This window comes from Oncorhynchus gorbuscha, linkage group LG24 (assembly GCF_021184085.1).
Source record: "Oncorhynchus gorbuscha isolate QuinsamMale2020 ecotype Even-year linkage group LG24, OgorEven_v1.0, whole genome shotgun sequence".
NCBI lineage: Eukaryota > Metazoa > Chordata > Actinopteri > Salmoniformes > Salmonidae > Oncorhynchus > Oncorhynchus gorbuscha.
In genome coordinates, this window is record NC_060196.1 from 26,358,993 (window position 1) to 26,380,046 (window position 21,054).

A 21,054-nucleotide genomic window follows, 5' to 3' on the forward strand; every position below is an offset into this window, starting at 1 on the left:
CCCTGGAACATCTCTCCGTCTGAAATATATAATCCTGCTGACATCTAGCTAGCAGTACTGCAGAGCAGAGCCCAGACAGAGTGGGTGTCTTCCTCCACCAGCCCAGGGATGTGCTATCAGTCGGTCAGACACTGTTGCTGTGTAAGGAGAGAGACACTGATAGAGAGGAGAGAGACGATGGGAGGAGAGAGCGAGTGATTGAGAAGAAAAGAAGAGAGCAGAGATGACAGCAGGAGAGAGACTGATGGAGAAGAGGAGAAAAGGAAACAGAGCTAATGAGACTGGAGGAGAGATGCTAGAAGACATCATATATGCTACATTTGAAATGTAACGAGTACTTTTGGGTGTCAGGGAAAAGTGATGAAAAAGTACATTTATGAATGTAGTCAAACATAGTAAAGTACAGATACCCCCAAACTGCTTTAAAGTATTTTTTTACACCACTGCTGTGTTTGTAAAGTATGTCTGAGTGTTAGTGTGCCCACAAGTCTGTGTCCTCTGTGTTACCTCCCTCTATGGCCTAACGCAACCTAGCAACAGCAACTCTCACGCCCTACCTGTGGCTCTTCTATTGAAATGAAGACCGAGGCTTTCTGACTCACAATACCAACCACCAGTACTGCTTTCACACGTTAATGACAGTGTAGAATTGGTGGTGCTTGAACTAGAACTTGCCCATCTATAATGCATTAAAGTACATGTTGCCAGGCTTGACCATTGATAGAAGTCATGTTCCATTATAAATACATGGCATGGCACGTCAAACAGATCAAATATGTAAGAGTCCAAGACCTTATTTCTTCAAGGTCAAACACTCCCAACAGCCACCTCTCTATCAGCCACCGCACACCACAAAAATGCTCTCTAATAAACCTGCCAAATACCTTTCATGTATTCCTATCATTAATAGTTTGCATATAATATATTAAAGCAGAGGTGCTTAGCATTCTGTAAACACCTGCTTCCCCCCCAAATCATATTTCTCTGCAGGTCATTCGTCAGCAGTTCTGTGGAGAGGAGAAGGCTATTCAATAGAGACCTGAGAAAATGGCATTTGTATTCTGCTAATCTCTCTCTACTGGAGGAGGCTAATGAAGGTTAACAGGACTTCTACACACACTGTGCTGGGCGGCAGCTCCACACTCCTTCTGCAGAGTTTCTCTCTCTGAGGCCCAGCCCCACACCCCCTTACACACGCATGCATAAACGTATGCACGCACACTAGGGCTGCACGATAGGGAATTTAAAAAAAAGAAGGCTTTTACATTTAAAAAAAACAACTAAATATTGTGATTGCGATTTGACTTGCGATATAGATCAAAACACCTGGGTGAAGTGTTGGAATTTTAGAAATAGAATGATATACAGTGCCTTCATACCCCTTGATTTATTCCACATTTTGATGTTCCAGCCTGAATTTAAAAATGGATTAAATAGATATTTTTTTCCTCAACCCATCTACACACAATACTCCATAATGACGAAGTGAAAACGTTTAGACATTTTTGCACATTTATTGAAAATAAAATACAGAAATATACCATTTGCATAAGCATTTTCACCGCGGCGTCAATACATGTCAGAATCTCTTTTGGCAGCGATTACAGCTGTGTGTCTTTCTGGGTCTAAGAGCTTTGCACATGATTCTTATTGCAAACAGGAATAAATGCTTTGCAATATTTTTTACATTTGTACAGGCTTCCTTCTCACTCTGTCATTTAGGTTAGTAATTGTAGAGGAACTTCAATGTTGTTGATCCATCCTCAGTTTTCTCCCATCACAGCCATTAAATTTGATTTTAAAGTCATAATCGGCCTCACGGTGAAATCCCTGAGCGGTTTCCTTCCTCTCCGTCAACTAAGTTAGGAAGGACGCCTGTATCGTTGTAGTGACTGGGTGATACCCCATCCACAGTGTAATTAATAACTTCACCATGCTCAAAAGGATATTCAATGACTGTTTTTTTCCCTCCTACCAATCGGTGTCCTTTGCGAGGAATTGGAAAACCTCCCTGGTCTTTGTGGTTGAATCTTGAAATTCACTGCAAATCCACTGCTCGACTGAGGGACCTTACAGATAATTGTATGTGTGGGGTACAGAGATTAGGTAGTCATTCAAAAATCATGTTAAACATTATTATTGCACACAGAGGGCTGTATGTCATGTCGTCGGTCAGAGAAAGTCCGTGCAACTTAAGCACTCATTTAGGCTTGCCACAACAAAGGGGTTGAATACTTACTGACTTAAGACATTTCAGTTTTCCATTTTTTTATTTTGTAAACATTTCGAAAAACATAATTCCATTTTGACATAATGGGGTATTGTGTGTAGGCCAGTGACAAAACATCCCAGTTTAAACCATTTTAAAATCCAGTCTAACGCAACAAGATTCGGGGGGGTAGTGTCTTTCCTTGGAGTCTATAGTGAATAGAATGCATTTACTCTGGAGTAAGAGGCTGAACTGGGAGGCCTCATTATCTGAGCTCTCTGCTCAGCAGGCTCCTGTCCTCTGTGGAGTCACTAGCCCCGAAAACTCCTCCGTCTCCCCCTCTTTCTCTCTCTCCCAAGGCTGTAACACAACAAAATGAGGAAAAAGTCAAGGGGTGTGAACACTTTCTGAAGGCACTAAGAAGCAAAGTGGAAAGCAGCATCGTTCTTGTTTGGAACAATGTGTTGACTTGCATGACCTAACAGAACAGCACGCAAACGTATAATAAATCTAACAGCGGGGACGAGGGACTGCCCTGCTTGAGTGACGGAGCCAGGCTTTTTGTGCGTGAGAAAGCCTTGAGAGGAGAGCGGGAGAGACGACAAAAACAGAGTAAACTATGGCGTTTTGAAATATTGCAAGATGGATATCGATGTGGATATTGCACATAACTGTTAAGATTTCTATGTGAATTAGATTAATTGTGTATTCCTAACACACACACACACACACACACACACACACACACACACACACACACACACACACACACACACACACACACACACACACACACACACACACACACACACACACACACACACACACACACACACACACACACACACACACACACACACACACACACACACACACACACACCTGAGGTAGGGGGGCGCAGGAGGTACGTCCCCATCTACCCCCTCAGAGCATAACATATTCATCATTTAAGCGATGTCAGAATGGTGTTAATAAGGTGATGTTCCTTCACACACACAATTTTAATTGTCTTTTTGTAGGGCAAAGGGAGCACTGTGGATCAAAGGGCTCCCTAATGTAGGCCTTATACAAAATCAGCAACACCCTCACACCACGTCCCATGATAATTCCCCTCCGTATCCAGCTGCTCTCTTTGTGTGTGTGTGTGTGTGTGTGTGTGTGTGTGTGTGTGTGTGTGTGTGTGTGTGTGTGTGTGTGTGTGTGTGAGAGAGATGGAAGGACCTATCAATTAATTCAGTACACTGTTACTATACGCATATAATCTAAAATAAGTGAACACACTGGATCTACTCCGATGAAATATGTACTCTATTTGTCTCTCTCGCATCGATTCCATTTAACCTAATTGGACTTAAACCAATCATTTTGAACAGCATAAATATATCGCTCTCTTAAACATTGTGAATAAATACTATGTCTACACCCATCTATAATTCATTCTGCCTGTATAATATGTCTATACCTAGATTGTATCTTAGTATTGCGTAGTGTGCTAAAGCATTTACAGATGTAGGATCTTATTTGATCACCATGTTGTTGTAGGAATTTTCCTGCACAGCAAAAAAAAATGCTAACTTCTAGTATATTCAAGGTTTAAAAAGGCTTCTAAAGTTTGTCATTTCCACTTTAAATTGCAGACTTGATTTGCCCTAACTAAAAATGTATCATCAATCCCTACAAAAATGTCAAATAATTATAATCCAATAATTCACATTTCCTGTTGCTGCATGATTATTTTCCTGCTGGTCAAATTAAGACCCTACATCTGTATCATGTATTAGTTTGAGTTCTCGATGGTGGTAACTGTGCATATAGCGTTATAAGGCTCCGTTATACATGGAGGCTACATACTAGTTTCTGAAATCTAGGTCTATGTGGTCATCCGCACTGGTGGCAGTGGACTCAGCGCTCTAGTCTCGCTCTCTCGTTCCTAAATGAAACATGGGAAACACTTAAAGATTCCATGTGATTTATGGACCCATTTCATTTTCATTTCCAGACTTCATAAAATAGTCGGACATCCTGCATTTTTTATTGTTATGACAGGTTTTGTCAAGCGCGGGAAGGGAGATCTGAGAAGGTTGAGGGCTGTGTGTGTGTGTGTATGTGTGTGTGTGTGAGAGAGAGAGATTGATCTCTCCCCTGGACTTGGTGATCCCCTTAACTCCAATAAGCACAAATAAGATTTAGATATGGATATCCATCCCCATGGGGTCAACAATTGTAGTAGTAGTAGTAGTAGTAGTAGTATACCATAGCAGTATTCTACATATACAGTATAGTCTCTAGGAGTAGTGTACAACCTAACTTTTAAAAAAACAATCTGCAATTGGACAGATAATGACAGTAGCCCATGGTAAATTGATTAAATCCAGAGCAATGTCACGAGATAAAGGTAATTTATGGTTCAGAGTAAGGTTTGTTTTCAAAGCGTTGCGTTTACTTGAAAAGCAACAGTATTTAAAAAAAAAATGTTTAAAAGGGCTAATGACACAGGGTGAAGGTGAGAATGGACAGACACAGGGTGAAGGTGAGAATGGACAGACACAGGGTGAAGGTGAGAATGGACAGATACAGGGTAAAGGTGAGAATGGACAGACACAGGGTGAAGGTGAGAATGGACAGACACAGGGTGAAGGTGAGAATGGACAGACACAGGGTGAAGGTGAGAATGGACAGACACAGGGTGAAGGTGAGAATGGACAGACACAGGGTGAAGGTGAGAATGGACAGACACAGGGTGAAGGTGAGAATGGACAGACACAGGGTGAAGGTGAGAATGGACAGACACAGGGTGAAGGTGAGAATGGACAGACACAGGGTGAAGGTGAGAATGGACTGACACAGAGTGAAGGTGAGAATAGACAGACACAGGGTGAAGGTGAGAATGGACAGACACAGGGTGAAGGTGAGAATGGACAGACACAGGGTGAAGGTGAGAATGGACAGACACAGGGTGAAGGTGAGAATGGACAGACACAGGGTGAAGGTGAGAATGGACAGACACAGGGTGAAGGTGAGAATGGACAGACACAGGGTGAAGGTGAGAATGGACAGACACAGGGTGAAGGTGAGAATGGACAGACACAGGGTGAAGGTGAGAATGGACAGACACAGGGTGAAAGTGAGAATGGACAGACACAGGGTGAAGGTGAGAATGGACAGACACAGGGTGAAAGTGAGAATGGACAGACACAGGGTGAAGGTGAGAATGGACAGACACAGGGTGAAGGTGAGAATGGACAGACACAGGGTGAAGGTGAGAATGGACAGACACAGAGTGAAGGTCAGAATGGACAGACACAGGGTGAAGGTGAGAATGGACTGACACAGAGTGAAGGTGAGAATGGACAGACACAGGGTGAAGGTGAGAATGGACAGACACAGGGTGAAGGTGAGAATGGACTGACACAGGGTGAAGGTGAGAATGGACAGACACAGGGTGAAGGTGAGAATGGACAGACACAGGGTGAAGGTGAGAATGGACTGACACAGGGTGAAGGTGAGAATGGACAGACACAGGGTGAAGGTGAGAATGGACTGACACAGGGTGAAGGTGAGAATGGACAGACACAGGGTAAAGGTGAGAATGGACAGACAAATTCTTTGAAAATGGGTAAATACAACATGTAATATACATAATTAAACAGGTTTGGTACAATCCTGCATTCACCGATTCCATGTAGGGCTATATGGATAAGCCGACGCACACCTTGCCGCAATATCCTTTGCAAAAAGGTAGAAAATCACAAAATATACCTTTTTGGTACCAAGACCTATGCTATAATGTCAAAAATGTATCGGCAGAGTTAGAAAGTTGGCTGTCAGAAGTTTTGTAATGTAAGTTTACTTTGAATCCGTTTATCGGCATATTTCAAGACCTGGCACGAGGGTGCAATGAGATACCCAATGGGTTGGAACATTATTTTCTCAATCAGTTTGAAAATGTTTACTTAAACTGGAAATCATATGGTCCTAGATCGTTAAGTGGATTAATCAAACGAATTATTATTGAAAATAAAAAAAATAAAAAAATGTGGGCTACAGATATAAATAGCGCAATTTGAAGCGATAACGGGATAAAGTATTACAAACCCTTGAAATATCCATAGGATAAAACATTTTTTATAAAAATCTTATGATAACAAACAAGATGGGTATTGATACTGTGGGAACATGTAGGTTTGGGAAAGTTTGAGGTCATTAAATGTTTGTTGAAATGTATGAATGTTAAGGTTGGGCATCAAGTCCCAGCCAACGTCATGTCTAGTTTAGTGGATCCATGTCTGAAATGTTAAGTTGTCTTTTGTCTAAGTCTATTGTCTAAAAAAAAACAATCTTACAAAATGTAAATAAAAATAGACCTTTCAAAAAAGCTAGTGCAGAAACCTCTTAAAATTGATACATCCCTTGAGCAGTCCCCTGCACCTCCCAAATTCTGACAGACAGAATTTCACTGTCTTCAGTAAAAAAACGAAGGGAAAGATGCTGTCCCTCAGACAGAGCTGTACAGTAGTTGACTGCCTGGCCATAGTCTCCTGACTGTGCCCGACAGGTTGGTTGCCTTTGTCTCCTGCCCTAAGCTGGTCTCTTCTAAAAATGGACAGCTCTACATTAGGTCTCAAAGTTCACCGAAGTGCTCGTCTAAGGTGGCGTGATGGGGGAAAATGGTCTTCCAAAACAGCACAGCCTGAGAGGATAAGAAGTGACTAGTGATCCAGTCAACCCCATGCTTTTCTTGCAGTATCCACAGATTGATTCTCTATTTATTCTATTCTACCTAATATCAAGGTAGCAGCCCCCAAGCAATCTCCATTTCTATTCTCGCACAATGAGTAATGAACCTAACTGAACAACATGGTCCGGCCAAACCTCCACCTGCTATCTGAGGAAGAGAGGACTCTGGAGACAGAAACTCGCATTGTTATTTTCCCCGGCTGGCCCGGGCCTCCTCTTTTCAATAAGACTGTATTAATTCCATTTTTTGGGTAATTTTATATAAAACTCTTGCCTCTTGACGGCCGGTGCATCAACAGAAATGGCAAGGGATCCGCGCTCAATATCTCTGTCAGATATATTGTAATTGTGTGGGGCAGGGTGGCAGAGGCTGGTTGGTTGGGATATTGCTCGGGTATTTCCCCCGAGTCTCTGCCGCTTAAGCAGTCTGTCTTCCGCCCTCATCCTCTTTTCTCGTTCTCTGCCTCCTCTCTTTTGTCTCCCTCTCCACCTCTGTGTCTATTTCTCCATCTTTACCGTCCCTCTCCTTTCTCCTCCACTGCTCCCCCTCGTCTATCTGTCCGCCACCAGGAAAACAATAGTCATGCATTTCACTCTCAATGTCCGTGCACTAAGCTCAAGATATGATCTGGAATAGCACAACATATAAGGCGAATCTCTGCAATTCTGGGCTAGCAAAAATGAGGGATGCCTTTATGCCAACTTTAAAAATGGCATTAAGCATGTCCAGAGAGAGGCTGGAGAGAGTGCTGGTACAGCCTGAAATCTTTTTCCTCCTCACTCTCTCCATTCCTCTTCCTCTCGCTCTGTTCATTTCCACTTGGCTGGAGAGCAGTACTCTAATTCCCTCTTCCGCAGACACCAGAGTTTCTCCTGGACCGGCTGGGCTTCAGACGGCGAAGGCATATTTTTAGGCAATGGGATTAAGAGTAAAAAAAGTTCAAAAGTACTGGAGTAGCCGAGAGAGAGAGAGAGAGACAGAGAGAGAACGAGAAAGAGAGGGAGGGAGGGAGAAGAAAAAAAACGCCGTTTCGCTGTGGAATGCGGAAGCGGGAGGAAAAAAAAACACACAAAAAAAACCAGACATCTCATGTTCTTTTCGGGAGGATGAAAAATGTTCTTGGGAGATGAGGAGGGAGTTGAAATACTTTCTTTCGTGGCTCCCCTGCAAATCTGGAGGTGATGAATAAGTGAGGGTGCACACGTCCACTGCTACTCTGAGTAAAAGTATGCAGCTGGTGTGGATGAGCTGAAGGAATCCCCCCCTCTCTTCAGGTTCAGAACATTTCAAAAAGGTCATTTGTCGACCTGCAAGTTAATACATCTCTGTCGGGGCCAGAATGTAATGCAGCTCAACTCAGGCATAAAATGTAGTCTATTACATAGATAGATTACACAGAGAGATAAGCTACCCACTATAGACTTTCTGTCTCGAATGGAGACAGTTAAAGTATGTGTTCTCTAAAAAAACAAACCGTTCACAATGAACTTAGAAGTAAATATCTGACGTTTCCATGAGTCTATTAACATCGTTGTGATTGCGAAAGAGGCCAATTTACTCTCTCTACTGCAGGTCTTAGATCAGGGTTGTATTCATTACTAGGGCATACTGTAGCAAAACATTTTCCACCGGAAAGCTAGCATTTCCTATTGGACAGGTTCAGGTCGTCCCTAACTGTTTCAGTCCGTCTGGTGCTTAATGACACCGATTTATAACGTTTGAATTACAATACACCGACTGTACCTGGTACATTAAAAATAACCTTTTAAATGATCAAATAACTTAGTCCCCTACCCTCTCCCCGACTCGCATTCATTAATTACAGAAACATAGATCTATTTGCAACAGGGAAACATGATCGCCGGGGACATAGTCCCTTTGCGAGAGCCCGTACAATACATAACAAACAGGACCAACTCTCTGATCTGAGCAGAACAGGGGCACGACTCACACCTAGGAGTTAGATACCTTTGATACGAATCTAGCTATAGTAGCCGTGACTGAAGTTGGCTCTCTGAGCTTGGTAACAGTCTGGTTAGCTAACCTCAGCGCTATCTTGTGGGCCTCAACACAGAAGTGAGATGTCCATCTAGATGGGACAGACTGGCCTGGCACTACTACCGGCCTTGTAAACAGATAGACAGAGTAGGACAGATATAAGACTGGCGGAGGAAAACTGAGCGAAAACTGAACGGGGTACAACTTGTTAACAGACAAACATGACTTGGAAAAAGAAACCGCAGGTTTCTGAGAATAGTTACAGTTGACTAATGGAAAATAATAATGCCCAGGACTGAAGCACACCGATGAGAAACATGAGCCCTCCTTACATTTCTCGATTACGATTTAATGTGTGCGCGATGAGAAATAATACGTCCCCCATTAATATCAGTGGGTAAGTTTGTGTCATATATGCCCCGAGTGTGCTCTGTAGCCGGCTGTCGAGCCAAAGAAAACGGCTGGCACGACGGCCAACCTGACTCATTCCACCCCATTATGGGTTTCTCCGCGCCAGTTTTAGAGTAGGGACACTAAAAAGTGTGTCATGTAATCATTCCTCATTTTCTACGAGCCAAACGCTACGGAGCCAATAGGATGGATGGATTGGGGTAGAGGACGAGAAGGGAGGAATAGGGAAAGAGAGATGAAGAGGGGCTCATTGCCAGGAGCGGAACAAATGACAATAAATTGAACTATTATAAAGAACAGAGGGCTAAGGAGGAATTGTAATTAAAGTGTAGCAACATACTTTAGTCCCCCCCTCTGCATAGGGCTCCCGTGTGGTGCAGCGGTCTAAGGCACTGCATCTCAGTGCTTGAGGCATCACTACAGAATACTTTCTGAATGCCCTGTATAAACTGAAAAGCACCAGACCCAAAATCGAACCTTGTGGAACGTGGCATGTAATTTCACCAAGGGTGACACACTGTTGACCGGTTAAATAATCCTAAACCAAATACAGCACTTCAATCCAAGATTACTGTCACGCCTTGGTCATTGTATCTTGTGTTTTTGTTATATGTTTGGGTAGGCCAGGGTGTGACATGGGTTTATATGTTGTATTTCGTATTGGGGTTTGTATTAATTGGGATTGTGTATGATTAGGGGTGTGTCTAGTTAGGCTTGGCTGCCTGAGGCGATTCCCAATTGGAGTCAGGTGATTCTCGTTGTCTCGGATTGGGAAACGTATTTAGGTAGCCTGAGTGTGCGTTGTATTTTGTGGGTGATTGTACCTGTCTCTGTGTTAGTCACCAGATAGGCTGTAATTAGTTCACGTTCCGTTTGTTGTTTTCTTCTTCAGTTATTTCATGTACCGCATTTATCTTCATTAAAGTCATGAGTAACCTACACGCTGCATTTCGGTCTGACTCTCTTCATTCAACAGACGAACAACGAACAACGTTACAATTACAAGGACAGAGAGCTGTTTGGCGTCTGTGTTGGCTCTTAAAAAATAATTTTGCTGTTTGAAAACCAATTTCTCAAGAATGTTGTTTAAGAGTGGAAGGTCGGAGATTGGATGAAAATTGCTAAGAGCTGAAGAAACTAGATTACTTTTCTTCAGAAAGGGGTTTCACCATGGCAGTTTTTAGTGCAGTGGGGAAAGTGCCTGTGAGCAGAGAGTGATTAACAGTAACTTGAACTTCTTCAGATATGCAATTAAAAACTGTTTTGAAGGAGGTGGTGGGGATAGGATCGAGAAGGCAGGTAGAAGGCACAAGTTGTGAAATCACTTTCCTGATCATGTCTGTGTCAACCAGGGAAAATAAATCCATAGGGCCTTTGCGTGGTAGGCTAGGGCACATATCATCATACTTCTCATCGGGTCTTGCTTGACTGACACCCGGCCTATTGTCGGTAATTTTTTTGTGGAAGTTCACATAGGTTTGCGGGGTAGGATTCATCAGGCCGTCAATGGTCGAGAAGAGCACTCTCAAATTATTCTGATTAATAGTGATCGAGTTCGAAAAATGAGCCCATCTGGCATTTCTAATTGCCTTGTGACCAGTTGCTCCCTCAGAATATCATAATGGACCTGCAACTTTGACTTTCTCCACCTCCGCTCTGCCTTTCTGCAATTGCTCTTTAATTGATTATGTATGATTACGTAAAAAGAGGGACCGTGTGTTCTGTTCGACATGGGCCCCGACAGTGAATTTCAGTAACTAGGTTCCCATTCCATTGGTGACAGATTTTCATGTGAATATTCTCAAAATCGGCATAAAGAAAATACGTATTTTCCCTCCAGTGGTGCGTTTCCACCAAATGGACTTGTTGTGGAGGTAAATCAGTGCGTGATGACATATTGCATTTTGTGGGCACTGTTTTGCTTTAGTGTTCAAGTACTGAATAAAAATCTAAAGGTCAATGTGTTCCCATCGCATTTTTCAATTATACAGATAGTTTTGTCACAAAAACAGTTGTTTTGAATAGCAAATGTGCTTTACTCTGGTCTTGGCATCAGCACTCTAGCCAACAACTCACCGATACAGTGCGGGAAGGCTGTACAGGCAGGCTACACTGTACGTTTACATTTGAGTCATTTAGCAGATGCTCTTATTCAGAGTGACTTACAGTATAATAGTGAGTGCATACATTTTCATACTGGGCCCCCCATGGGAGTTGAACCCACAACCCTGCAAGCGTCATGCTCTACCAACTGAGGCACACGGGACTGAGTCTTACCTGAGATTATTATGGGCTAGAATATTTGTATTTGTCAAACAGCAGTCAAGCATCGATCATCATGTCACCGGAATAAGACCCTCAATATTTATGGGAAAGGAGGGGAATCATGCTCATAACATGGACTTTCAAAAACCCTGTGAAGTTCATCATCTGTAGCCTAATAAACTGCATGGTTTCCCAAGTCGTAGTGGGAGGACCACACACACCATATAATCGGGTAACTCCAAGTTTCTATTTGATCTGCACATGTGCCAGCACCAGTAGAGCATTCCTCTCTCTATGCTTATGCATGAATGTAGTGAGTTCGGAAAAAAAAAACGGAACGTTTGAATCTTAGAAATTGTATTGTAAAAACGATCTGTATATGTCCGAACTCCGAATCAAATAGGCTTCCCAAAATTGACATGGTCACTGTGTTGGAACGTTTATTTTGATTGGCAATTCTGTGCATTTATCAAAATCCTATCAGGTAGCCTGATTTCAGATGTGTAATGTAGACTAAACCAGATTAGGGAAATTGTTCTTCTTGCAACGCAATAATCATGTTCCTATTGGTCAAAACATTTGACACTGCCAGAACTTTGTCGGAGCCTACGACCGCATGTAGTGGTGCTTAAAAATCAGACCTAGAACCTGTCACACTGAACAAGCCAAGATGTTCGACAATCGTTTACGGCCTAAGAATATGCCCACGATGTTAACATGTTGTCTGGGGAAGTCAAAATCGTGGCATAAAACAGTTCAAATCTGTGCGGGCTTTAAGAGTGACCCCATTACATGTGATTAAGACATTGGAAAATGTGGATTTCAAAATGGCTGCCATCCCATGGCAACAAATCACATCCACCATGACAGGCACTGCTGGTCATAAAACAGAAGAAATTGTTGCACATGTTTACAGCTAGATTATATGTCTGGAAATGTCCAACCCATTAATGTCATGTCATGACTATGAATCTACAGCATGTTAACATCTGTGTACTGGTACCACTACAGCCAGGTGCTAGCTTAGGCTAGGCTAACCCCTCTCAGCTAACTCTGCAGCCCATCTTCAACCATCCCCCCCAATAAGACACTCGAAGACAAACATTTCTTCTTGTAAAATCCACATCTCAGCGTTGGCTGGACACACATCTCTTCTATACGGCGGTGCTGCTTGGCAGAGGCACTGAGGCAGCCCAGGTCTGTATCATCAGCAATATCTCTCTCTCTCTCTCTCTCTCTCCCAAGATGAGGAGTTCAGTTTGGAAGATAATCAAAGGATATAATTAAAATCAGGAGTGTCCCTCAAACATGGCGCCTGGCCCGAGCAGGGCCAAAGGGGCGAGAGAAAGAAGGCCGACAGAGCGAGAGGTCCGAGCGAGCGAGAGCGAGTGAGAAGACTGGGATTCTTAGCTTGCATATCAAAGGGGCCAGAGTGAGATCAATCAACCGGAATGGCTAAAAGACCTTCCAATGAACCTCCTTTAAACTCAGTACAATGCTACAAACAGAGCGTCACAAAGTGGGGCCCTGGGGTTTAATAACTCCCTCTTTGAAGACCGTACATCTTTAATAGAGGGCAAGTTAAGCCTGCGGCGGCTCCGACAACGTGCACGGCGGTGCGCTTGTGCTGATCCGGATGCTTGACGACACACAGACGACGACATCTGACACACACAAACTGAAATATGAAGTAGCATTACAGGGGTACAGTCAGGGATGTCGTATCAAACGAGCAAGCAAACTAACGAACACAGGTGTGCGTGCACTCACGTACGTACACACGCACGTACACACGCACGTACACACGTACACACACACACACACGTACACACGTACACACACACACACACACACACACACACACACACACACACACACACACACACACACACACACACACACACACACACACACACACACACACACACACACACACACACACACACACACACACACACACAGAGAGGAAAAATGAATCAAGATAAATATAACTTACAAATAAAAGCCTCATTTATATTTCACCCTCCTGGCCAACCTTGCCTGTATATGTTTATAAAGTAATTCAAATGAAAGTTAGAAGTTCTTTGAAGCTCCAAGCCTTTTGAATTCATTTAGTCTCAGTTATAAAGATACAAGGCACTTCTCTGCACTTTTCATTCAGTAAACCACGAGAGGCCAAATCTTATCAAACGGCGACACATGCTAGGGCGGTGATTCTCAACCCACATGTTTAAATATCGTTTTCCATATTGTACTTTGGCGATACTTGTTCGCAATGCGAATATTGGGTTGTGACTGAGACAACCTGGTCCAATTTGGGTCCAGAGGCAAAACCAGTTGAGAACCATAGGAGGCTGGTATGTTGGTAGGCTGTTGAAACTAAGTTGGGATCAACACATTTCTGACTGATACCCAGTACGTGGATATCTCTCGGAGGTAGCTGTAAAACTAAAAGAGCATTGGCCACCACAAGATGCAAGTATCTTCCAAAATAAATGAAACACTTGAGTAAATGAGGAATAGAAAAGTATGTTGAAAGCAGGTGCTTCCACACAGGGGTGGTTCCTGAGTTAATTAAGCAATTAACATCCCATCATACATAGGGTCATGTATACAAATTCTGGGCTGGACATTATTTTTGCTACAATGGCTTTGCCACGATAGAATGACAATGCCCCCATCCACAGGTCACGTTATGGTTTGATGAGCTTGAAAACGATGTAAACTATATGCCATCTCGGTCACCAGATGAGGAAATTCTGTGACAGCGGTTTCCACCACCAACAAAACACCTAAATGTTATTTATTGTGGAAGAACGGGAGCTGTTTTGATGCCACCGTGCCTCCATCTTGGCTCTCCACCACCATTGTAAAATATATTTTGGAAGCTATAGAAATGCATTTATTAATGTCTACATTTGTTTTTTTCCATGTTTATTCTATTACAGACACCCTAATTCACATTTCTAAATTATAGTATGTGAGCTAAACATTTAAAAAAATATATATATACTTTAAGGTTCTAACGTTACTGTCCCCACTACAACAACAACAAAAAACACATGTAATTCTGTGCTTAACATTTAATAAAAACACTGCAGAATACCCTTCATTCCTATGGTAGGACTGCTTCTTCTGGGGAATGCCAATATGGCCGACCTGTGGCTTCAAAGCCTCTCATTGGAAATTACATACTGTAGCATCAGTAATCCAGGGTTTATATACGCAACATGCAACAATTTCAAAGATTTTACAGTTCATAAGGAAATCAGTCAATTGAAATCAATTCATTAGGCTCTAATCTATGGATTTCACATGACTGGGAATACAGATATGTGTTGGTTAGTCACTGACACCTTAAAAAAAAGTAGGGGTGTGGACTAGAAAGCCAGTCAGTATCTGGTGTGACAATAATTTGCCTCATGCAGCTTGACACATCCTTCACATAGAGTTGATCAGGCTGTTGATTGTGGCCTGTGGAATGTTGTCCCGCTCCTCTTCAATGGCTGTGCGAAGCTGCTGGATATTGATAGGAACTGGAACACACTGCTGTACACGTTGATCCAGAGCATCCAAACTGCTCAATGGGTGACATGTCTGGTGTGTATGCAGGCCATGGAAAACTGCGACATACAGTTGAAGTTGGAAGTTTACATACACCTTAGCCAAATACATTTAAACTACATTTTTCACAATTCCTGACATTTAATCTTAGTAAAAATTCCCTGTCTTATGTCAGTTAGGATCACCACTTTATTTTAAGAATGTTAAATGTCAGAATAATAGTAGAGATAATTATTTATTTAAGCTTTGATTTCTTTCATCACATTCTCAGTGGGTCGAAGTTTACATACACTCAATTAGTATTTGGTAGCATTGCATTTAAATTGTTGAACTTGGGTCAAACGTTGCGGGTAGTCTTCCACAAGCTTCCCACAATAAGATGGGTGAATTTTGGCTCGTTCCTCCTGACAGTGCTGGTGTAATTCAGTCAGGTTTGTAGGCCTCCTTGCCCGCACATCCTTTTTCAGTTCTGCCCACAAATCTTCTATAGGATTGAGGTCAGGGCTTTGTGATGGCCACTCCAATGCCTTGACTTTGTCCTTAAGCCATTTTGCCACACCTGTGGAAGTATGCTTGGGATCATTGTCCATTTGCGATCAAGCTTTAACTTGAGATGAGATGTTGCTTCAATATATCCACATAATTTTACTTCCTCATGATGACATCTACTTTGTGAAGTGCACCAGTCCCTCCTGCAGCAAAGCACCCACACAACATGATGCTGCCACCCCCATGCTTCACGGTTGGGATGTTGTTCTTTGACTTGCAAGCCTCCCCCTTTTTCCTCCAAACATAACAATGGTAATTATGGCCAAACAGCTCTATTTTTGTTTCAGCAGACCAGAGGATATTTCACCAAAAAGTACAATCTTTGTCCCCATGTGCAGTTGCAAACCGTAGTCTGGCTTTTTTTTTTATGGAGGTTTTGGAGCAGTGGCTTCTTCCTTGCTGAGCCGCCTTTAAGGTTATGTCGATACGGACTCGTTTTAATGTGGATATAGATATTTTTGTACCTGTTTTCTCCAGCACCTTCACAAGGTCCTTTGCTGTTGTTCTGGGATTGATTTGCACGTTTCTCACCAAAGTACGTTATTTTCCACCATAATTTGCAAATAAATTCATTAAAAATCCTACAATGTGATTTTCTGGATTTTTTTTCTCATTTTGTCTATCATAGTTGAAGTGCACCTATGATGAAAATTACAGGCCTCTCATCTTTTTAAGTGGGAGAACTTGCACAATTGGTGGCTGACTAAATACTTTTTTGCCCCACTGTATATGTCCCGCAGGTGTGATGTTCGGATGTACAGATCCTGTGCAGGTGTTGTTACAGGTGGTCTGCCACTGCGAGGATGATCAGCTGTCCATCCTGTCTCCTTGTAGCGCCGTCTTAGGCGTCTCACAGTACGGACATTGCAATTTATTACCCTGGCCACATCTGCAGTCCTCAAGCCTCCTTGCAGCATGCCTAAGGCACATTCACACAGATGAGCAGGGACCCTGGGCATCTTACTTCTGGTGTTTTTCGGAGTCAGTAGAAAGGCCTCTTTAGTGTCCTAAGTTTTCATAACTGTGACCTTAATTGCCTACCGTCTGTAAGCTGTTAGTGTCTTAACGACCGTTCCACAGGTGCATGTTCATTAATTGTTTATGGTTCATAACAAGCATGGGAAACAGTGTTTAAACCCTTTACAATGAAGATCTGTAAAGTTATTTGGATTTGACTAATTCTCTTTGAAAGACAGTCCTGAAAAAGGGACGTTTTTTGTTGTTGTTGCTGAGTTTAGTGTGTGTGTGTATTCTGTGTTATTATTTAGTTAGATAGTAAATAATGATGACCCAGGACTTGCATTATAGACATAAAAGTAAATGATGTACCCCCTTGATACACATAATTTCCCTCAAAATGCCCTTGCCCTCTCGCTCAGTCTTCCTCCTTTTTACGGCCATCCATATGCATCTATGGCAACATGGGCTAACACGTCCCATCTGTTCCACGCCTATAAATGAACCTCTATCGATCTTAACTGAAACACCAAATACAGACAAACGCCTTAATTAAGATTGACCAGCTACTAACAAAGGTGCTGAGATAAAAGAGAGAGCAACTCACTCTAGCGAGAGAACTAGACATGGAGTCACAAGAACAAAATAAGCAAGACCAGTACAAGAAAAACAGGCTATGCTCCAAACTACATTAAATGATCAATGACACACAATCTACTACATTAAGGTCACCATGGCAACACATAAACCCACCAAAACCTCTAAAAATGTATAGTTGTGAGGAGGAGTGTACTGCATCCAGAAGCTAATTCACCTTTCATTTTCCGTATTCACCCTTCACTCAAACATTGTTTTAAAGGTTTGTTTTACGATTGACAGTTACAGCTGATTTCGGGATTGTATATCGATTTGCTTTCCTTAAATATAAGTGATCTGATTTATTCGTTTCAGTTTGAGGTGTTTAATCACACTTGTCGCACTCCGCTCCGGATAGAGAATACATTCTACAATCGATCTCCTGAATTATCTTTCTATGCATGTGCCCCCAGCTGGCACACGTGCACTAGGCCTGAGCTAGTTTCCCCCGGCTAAGCTAGCGGAACTATGCTAGTTTTCGTCCTCATTGCCAAACCCTCAAATAGTGCACCCTCAACTTCAAAACTCATTTGCTAGTTATATAATCACGTAACTAAGACATTTGCTGGAAATGAACTTGAATAGCCATGTTCAGGTTCGAGATGACGGTGACAGCGGCGAAGGATATCATTGCTACTTAACGCGGATCCAAGTTCAGTTTTGAGATCCACCGGCGTCATTGGTGTAGGGTTAAGGTGGAAGTTTCTGAATGGTCTTGGAACTGTGGCCATGGGCAGCCTCTCCCTGCATGGCTCATTAGGATATGTTGTGATTTTGCCAACAAAGCCAGATACTGTATGTAGACAGTCTTGTACCCTTAACCTTTTTTTTCCCAACCGACTATCATATGTTGTTTCAAATCTGACTTTATTAATATAACCAGTAATCCAGGAATGTCACAAGGTAATTGACAAGAAAACTCTACAGATCGCAATGGCTACAACGAATGGCTAAATGGAGCTCCTACTCTTCCTCACCACTCTATAAGAGTCCTATAGCAACCATACATATAGGGTTGGAGCCAGCAGCCAAGGCCCAGGGATATATAATGGCTGGCCTCGGCTGGTGGTGCAACAGTAAGGCGTCCCTCTTAGGTATTGATCCAGGTTGGCTAGATCATGAGTGAATGCTGGGAAGCTGACTTCATGTGCCCGACTGCCTGGGCGGGCAGGCGTCTGGACTCCTGAGTGGCCTGTGTTGGTCGGGATGGCTGTCTACAGACTGAGTGGAACCAGCTGGGGCAGGGCGATGCCTTGTTAACGCTCTTTGTTTCGCCGTAAACTGATGAATGTGGCTCAATGGGGTGAAACTTAAAACCGCCATGACCAGATGATTAAAAAAAAACACAAAAAAATGATCAAGCTTTTTTGCGGCTTTAAAATTGACCTTCCGGGTCATTATGTTTGCAAAGTTCAGTGCATAGATTTGCAGAGTAACAGTTTGAAAAGTTAACCTGTAATAATTATATTCTACTATGTTCACAACACTTGCCATTCCTGATGAACTCATTTTCGTATAAAGTCAATGTCCATGCTCTCTGCAAAGGTCCATTGTAGGATATGAAACTAATAAAGCCTTTGCCTCTAGAGTCTATAGCATCAGCTAACAGATCAGAATCGTAGCACTGCCTTGACAGGTAGTCTGTTTGAAATATCTCTGTGCTTCTACCAAGTTCAAAGGTCGAAGGTGATGCTGCAGAGAGCCTCACGTATGACTATAGTACCATCAGTGCCTCTGGTTATTCTACCTGCATGCCCTCTCGCTGCCCTGGGTATTCCATCTTTGAATTCCACAGCGGTGCCCTCTCTCCTTCAGCTTCATTAACAGATCTGCACGTGTTGTTCATGCTTCACTGCCCTACTGCTCTGACATCCTTGAGAGAGATATAGCAGGTTAGAAGGTTTTTGTTGTATTCTTGTATTCCCTGCTTCTCCCTGGATAAAACCAAATGAAATGTGCTTTGGCAGGCAGCTAACCTTGACGTTCTTCAACTCCCTCTATGCGAGTAGGCAGGGAAACCAAAGGAGAAAGAAAATGGCCGCCGCACACTCACAGTTCGGTCTGAGGCATTTGTGAGGGAGAACAGTGCCTCTAATTGGTAACCTAAGCAGGGAACCTTTACTCCATATTGAGGGTAATTGTTGCAGGAGGTTATCAAAAGGTAGAACTATTATTTTCAAATGCCACAGTGTTTTGTTCCAGGCTCGTTTTAAAACACCTGGGGTACATTTCCCAATCATTCCCAACTGTGGGGAGGCTGATATAGCTTCATTGCCGAGGCCCCTCTCAACACGGTGCAAATAAATGGAGTTAATGAAGTCTGGGCCCTCACAAAAGAGAGAAATAATTATTTCCTGTATTTCATAACATTTATTAGCATGTGGGCTGTGTAGCTACATTGTCTCTCACCGTGGGTAGCCGAGCTTTCAGACATTAGCGACTAATGAGCGAGGGCTCGAGGCAATTTCACGAACAATGCGGCCACGTTACTTTGCTATATAATGACACCTAACCTTTCAAATATGAGCCACGATTGGTACCTAATATGTAGTGCCACCTAACGCAAACTTCTGTTTCAAGTTTAAAATGAGTAACCAAACTGAGGACTTCATCAAATAGTGATATTATGCCACTCAGCTTCTGTCTTATAGGTAAGAAAGGCATTTTCCTTTTTCTTCATGTTAATCATATCTTGCCGACGTTCCGGTGCAGATAGGGTCTCTTTGGGGGGGGGGGGGGGGGGGGGGGTCTCGCTGACAGGAAATAAAAAAAATAACACCTTCCAGGGAGAGCAAGTGAAAGAGGGGGAGAAAAGGGGGGAGACTGAGGCATTGTCATGGCTAGTGACTCCACAGAAGACAGCAGCCTGCCAAGCAGAGCTCAGATAATGAGGCCTCCCAGTTCAGCCTCTTACTCCAGAGTAAAGACATTCTATTCACTAAAGACTCCAAGGAAAGACACTACCCACCGAAGACTCATTCCGAGTAAAGACAACTGTATATTTCGCTAAAGACTCCAGAGTCAAGACTCTAAATCAGAGGTGCCAAACCTTAGAGATCCTATTAAATTAATATTATTAGTATTTTAATTTCTAATTCTGTGTCAAACATATATACCCATTCAATCCGGCCCGGAAGGTGGTTTGAGTAATATCTATATTTTATTTATCACTAAATATCACCAAGTGATGACATTCCTATGAGGCCATAGAGCAGGGAGAGATCATTCATTAAGGAGCCTGGAGCAAGAAAACTCTGCACTTTAGACTATGGTGCAAAGACTCTTCATTCGAGAAAACACTTGCTTAAGAATGAGAGCAGAGACTGTTTGAACCAATGACCTACAGCAAAGACAATAGGTGAAGTGGACTGAAGAATGGGGTTATTGTTGCTACTAAAGTTATTGTTCTTCCTAACATAGTAACTAAAGTGTTTCCTTGCTATATCCATCTCCACCGATTAGTCCAATACACTTGACGGTTAACTTTGTATCATACTCTTTGTGCTGTGTCATTCACGTTCCTAAGACTAATGCAGTCACTTGCATCCAATGAGGTTAATGAGGTTTGCCTCTAATAAAGAGTTACTATTGGAGTTATGCATCATTTATGGCCATGAAATTCAATACAGAGGGGACAATATTTTTTTAAACAATTAACCGCTAACTTTCCAGTCTATGGAGATTCAATACAGCCCAATGTGAACTACCCACAACTGTTTGAAAAAAT

At 42.6% G+C, this 21,054-nt stretch overlaps 1 protein-coding gene across 3 annotated transcripts in view; it reads right to left on the bottom strand.

Moving 5' to 3' along the window:
* Positions 1-1,500: 1,500 nt before the first annotated feature.
* The window catches only part of LOC124012594 (sterile alpha motif domain-containing protein 12-like), a 74,364-nt gene continuing 54,810 nt past the window's right edge, over positions 1,501-21,054 (bottom strand). For all 3 annotated transcript variants that reach the window (XM_046326379.1, XM_046326378.1, XM_046326380.1), the window contains one exon: positions 1,501-2,569. In XM_046326379.1, coding sequence (XP_046182335.1) covers positions 2,492-2,569 — 78 coding nt within the window. In that variant the 3' untranslated portion in view covers positions 1,501-2,491. The remainder of the gene's footprint in view (positions 2,570-21,054) is intronic.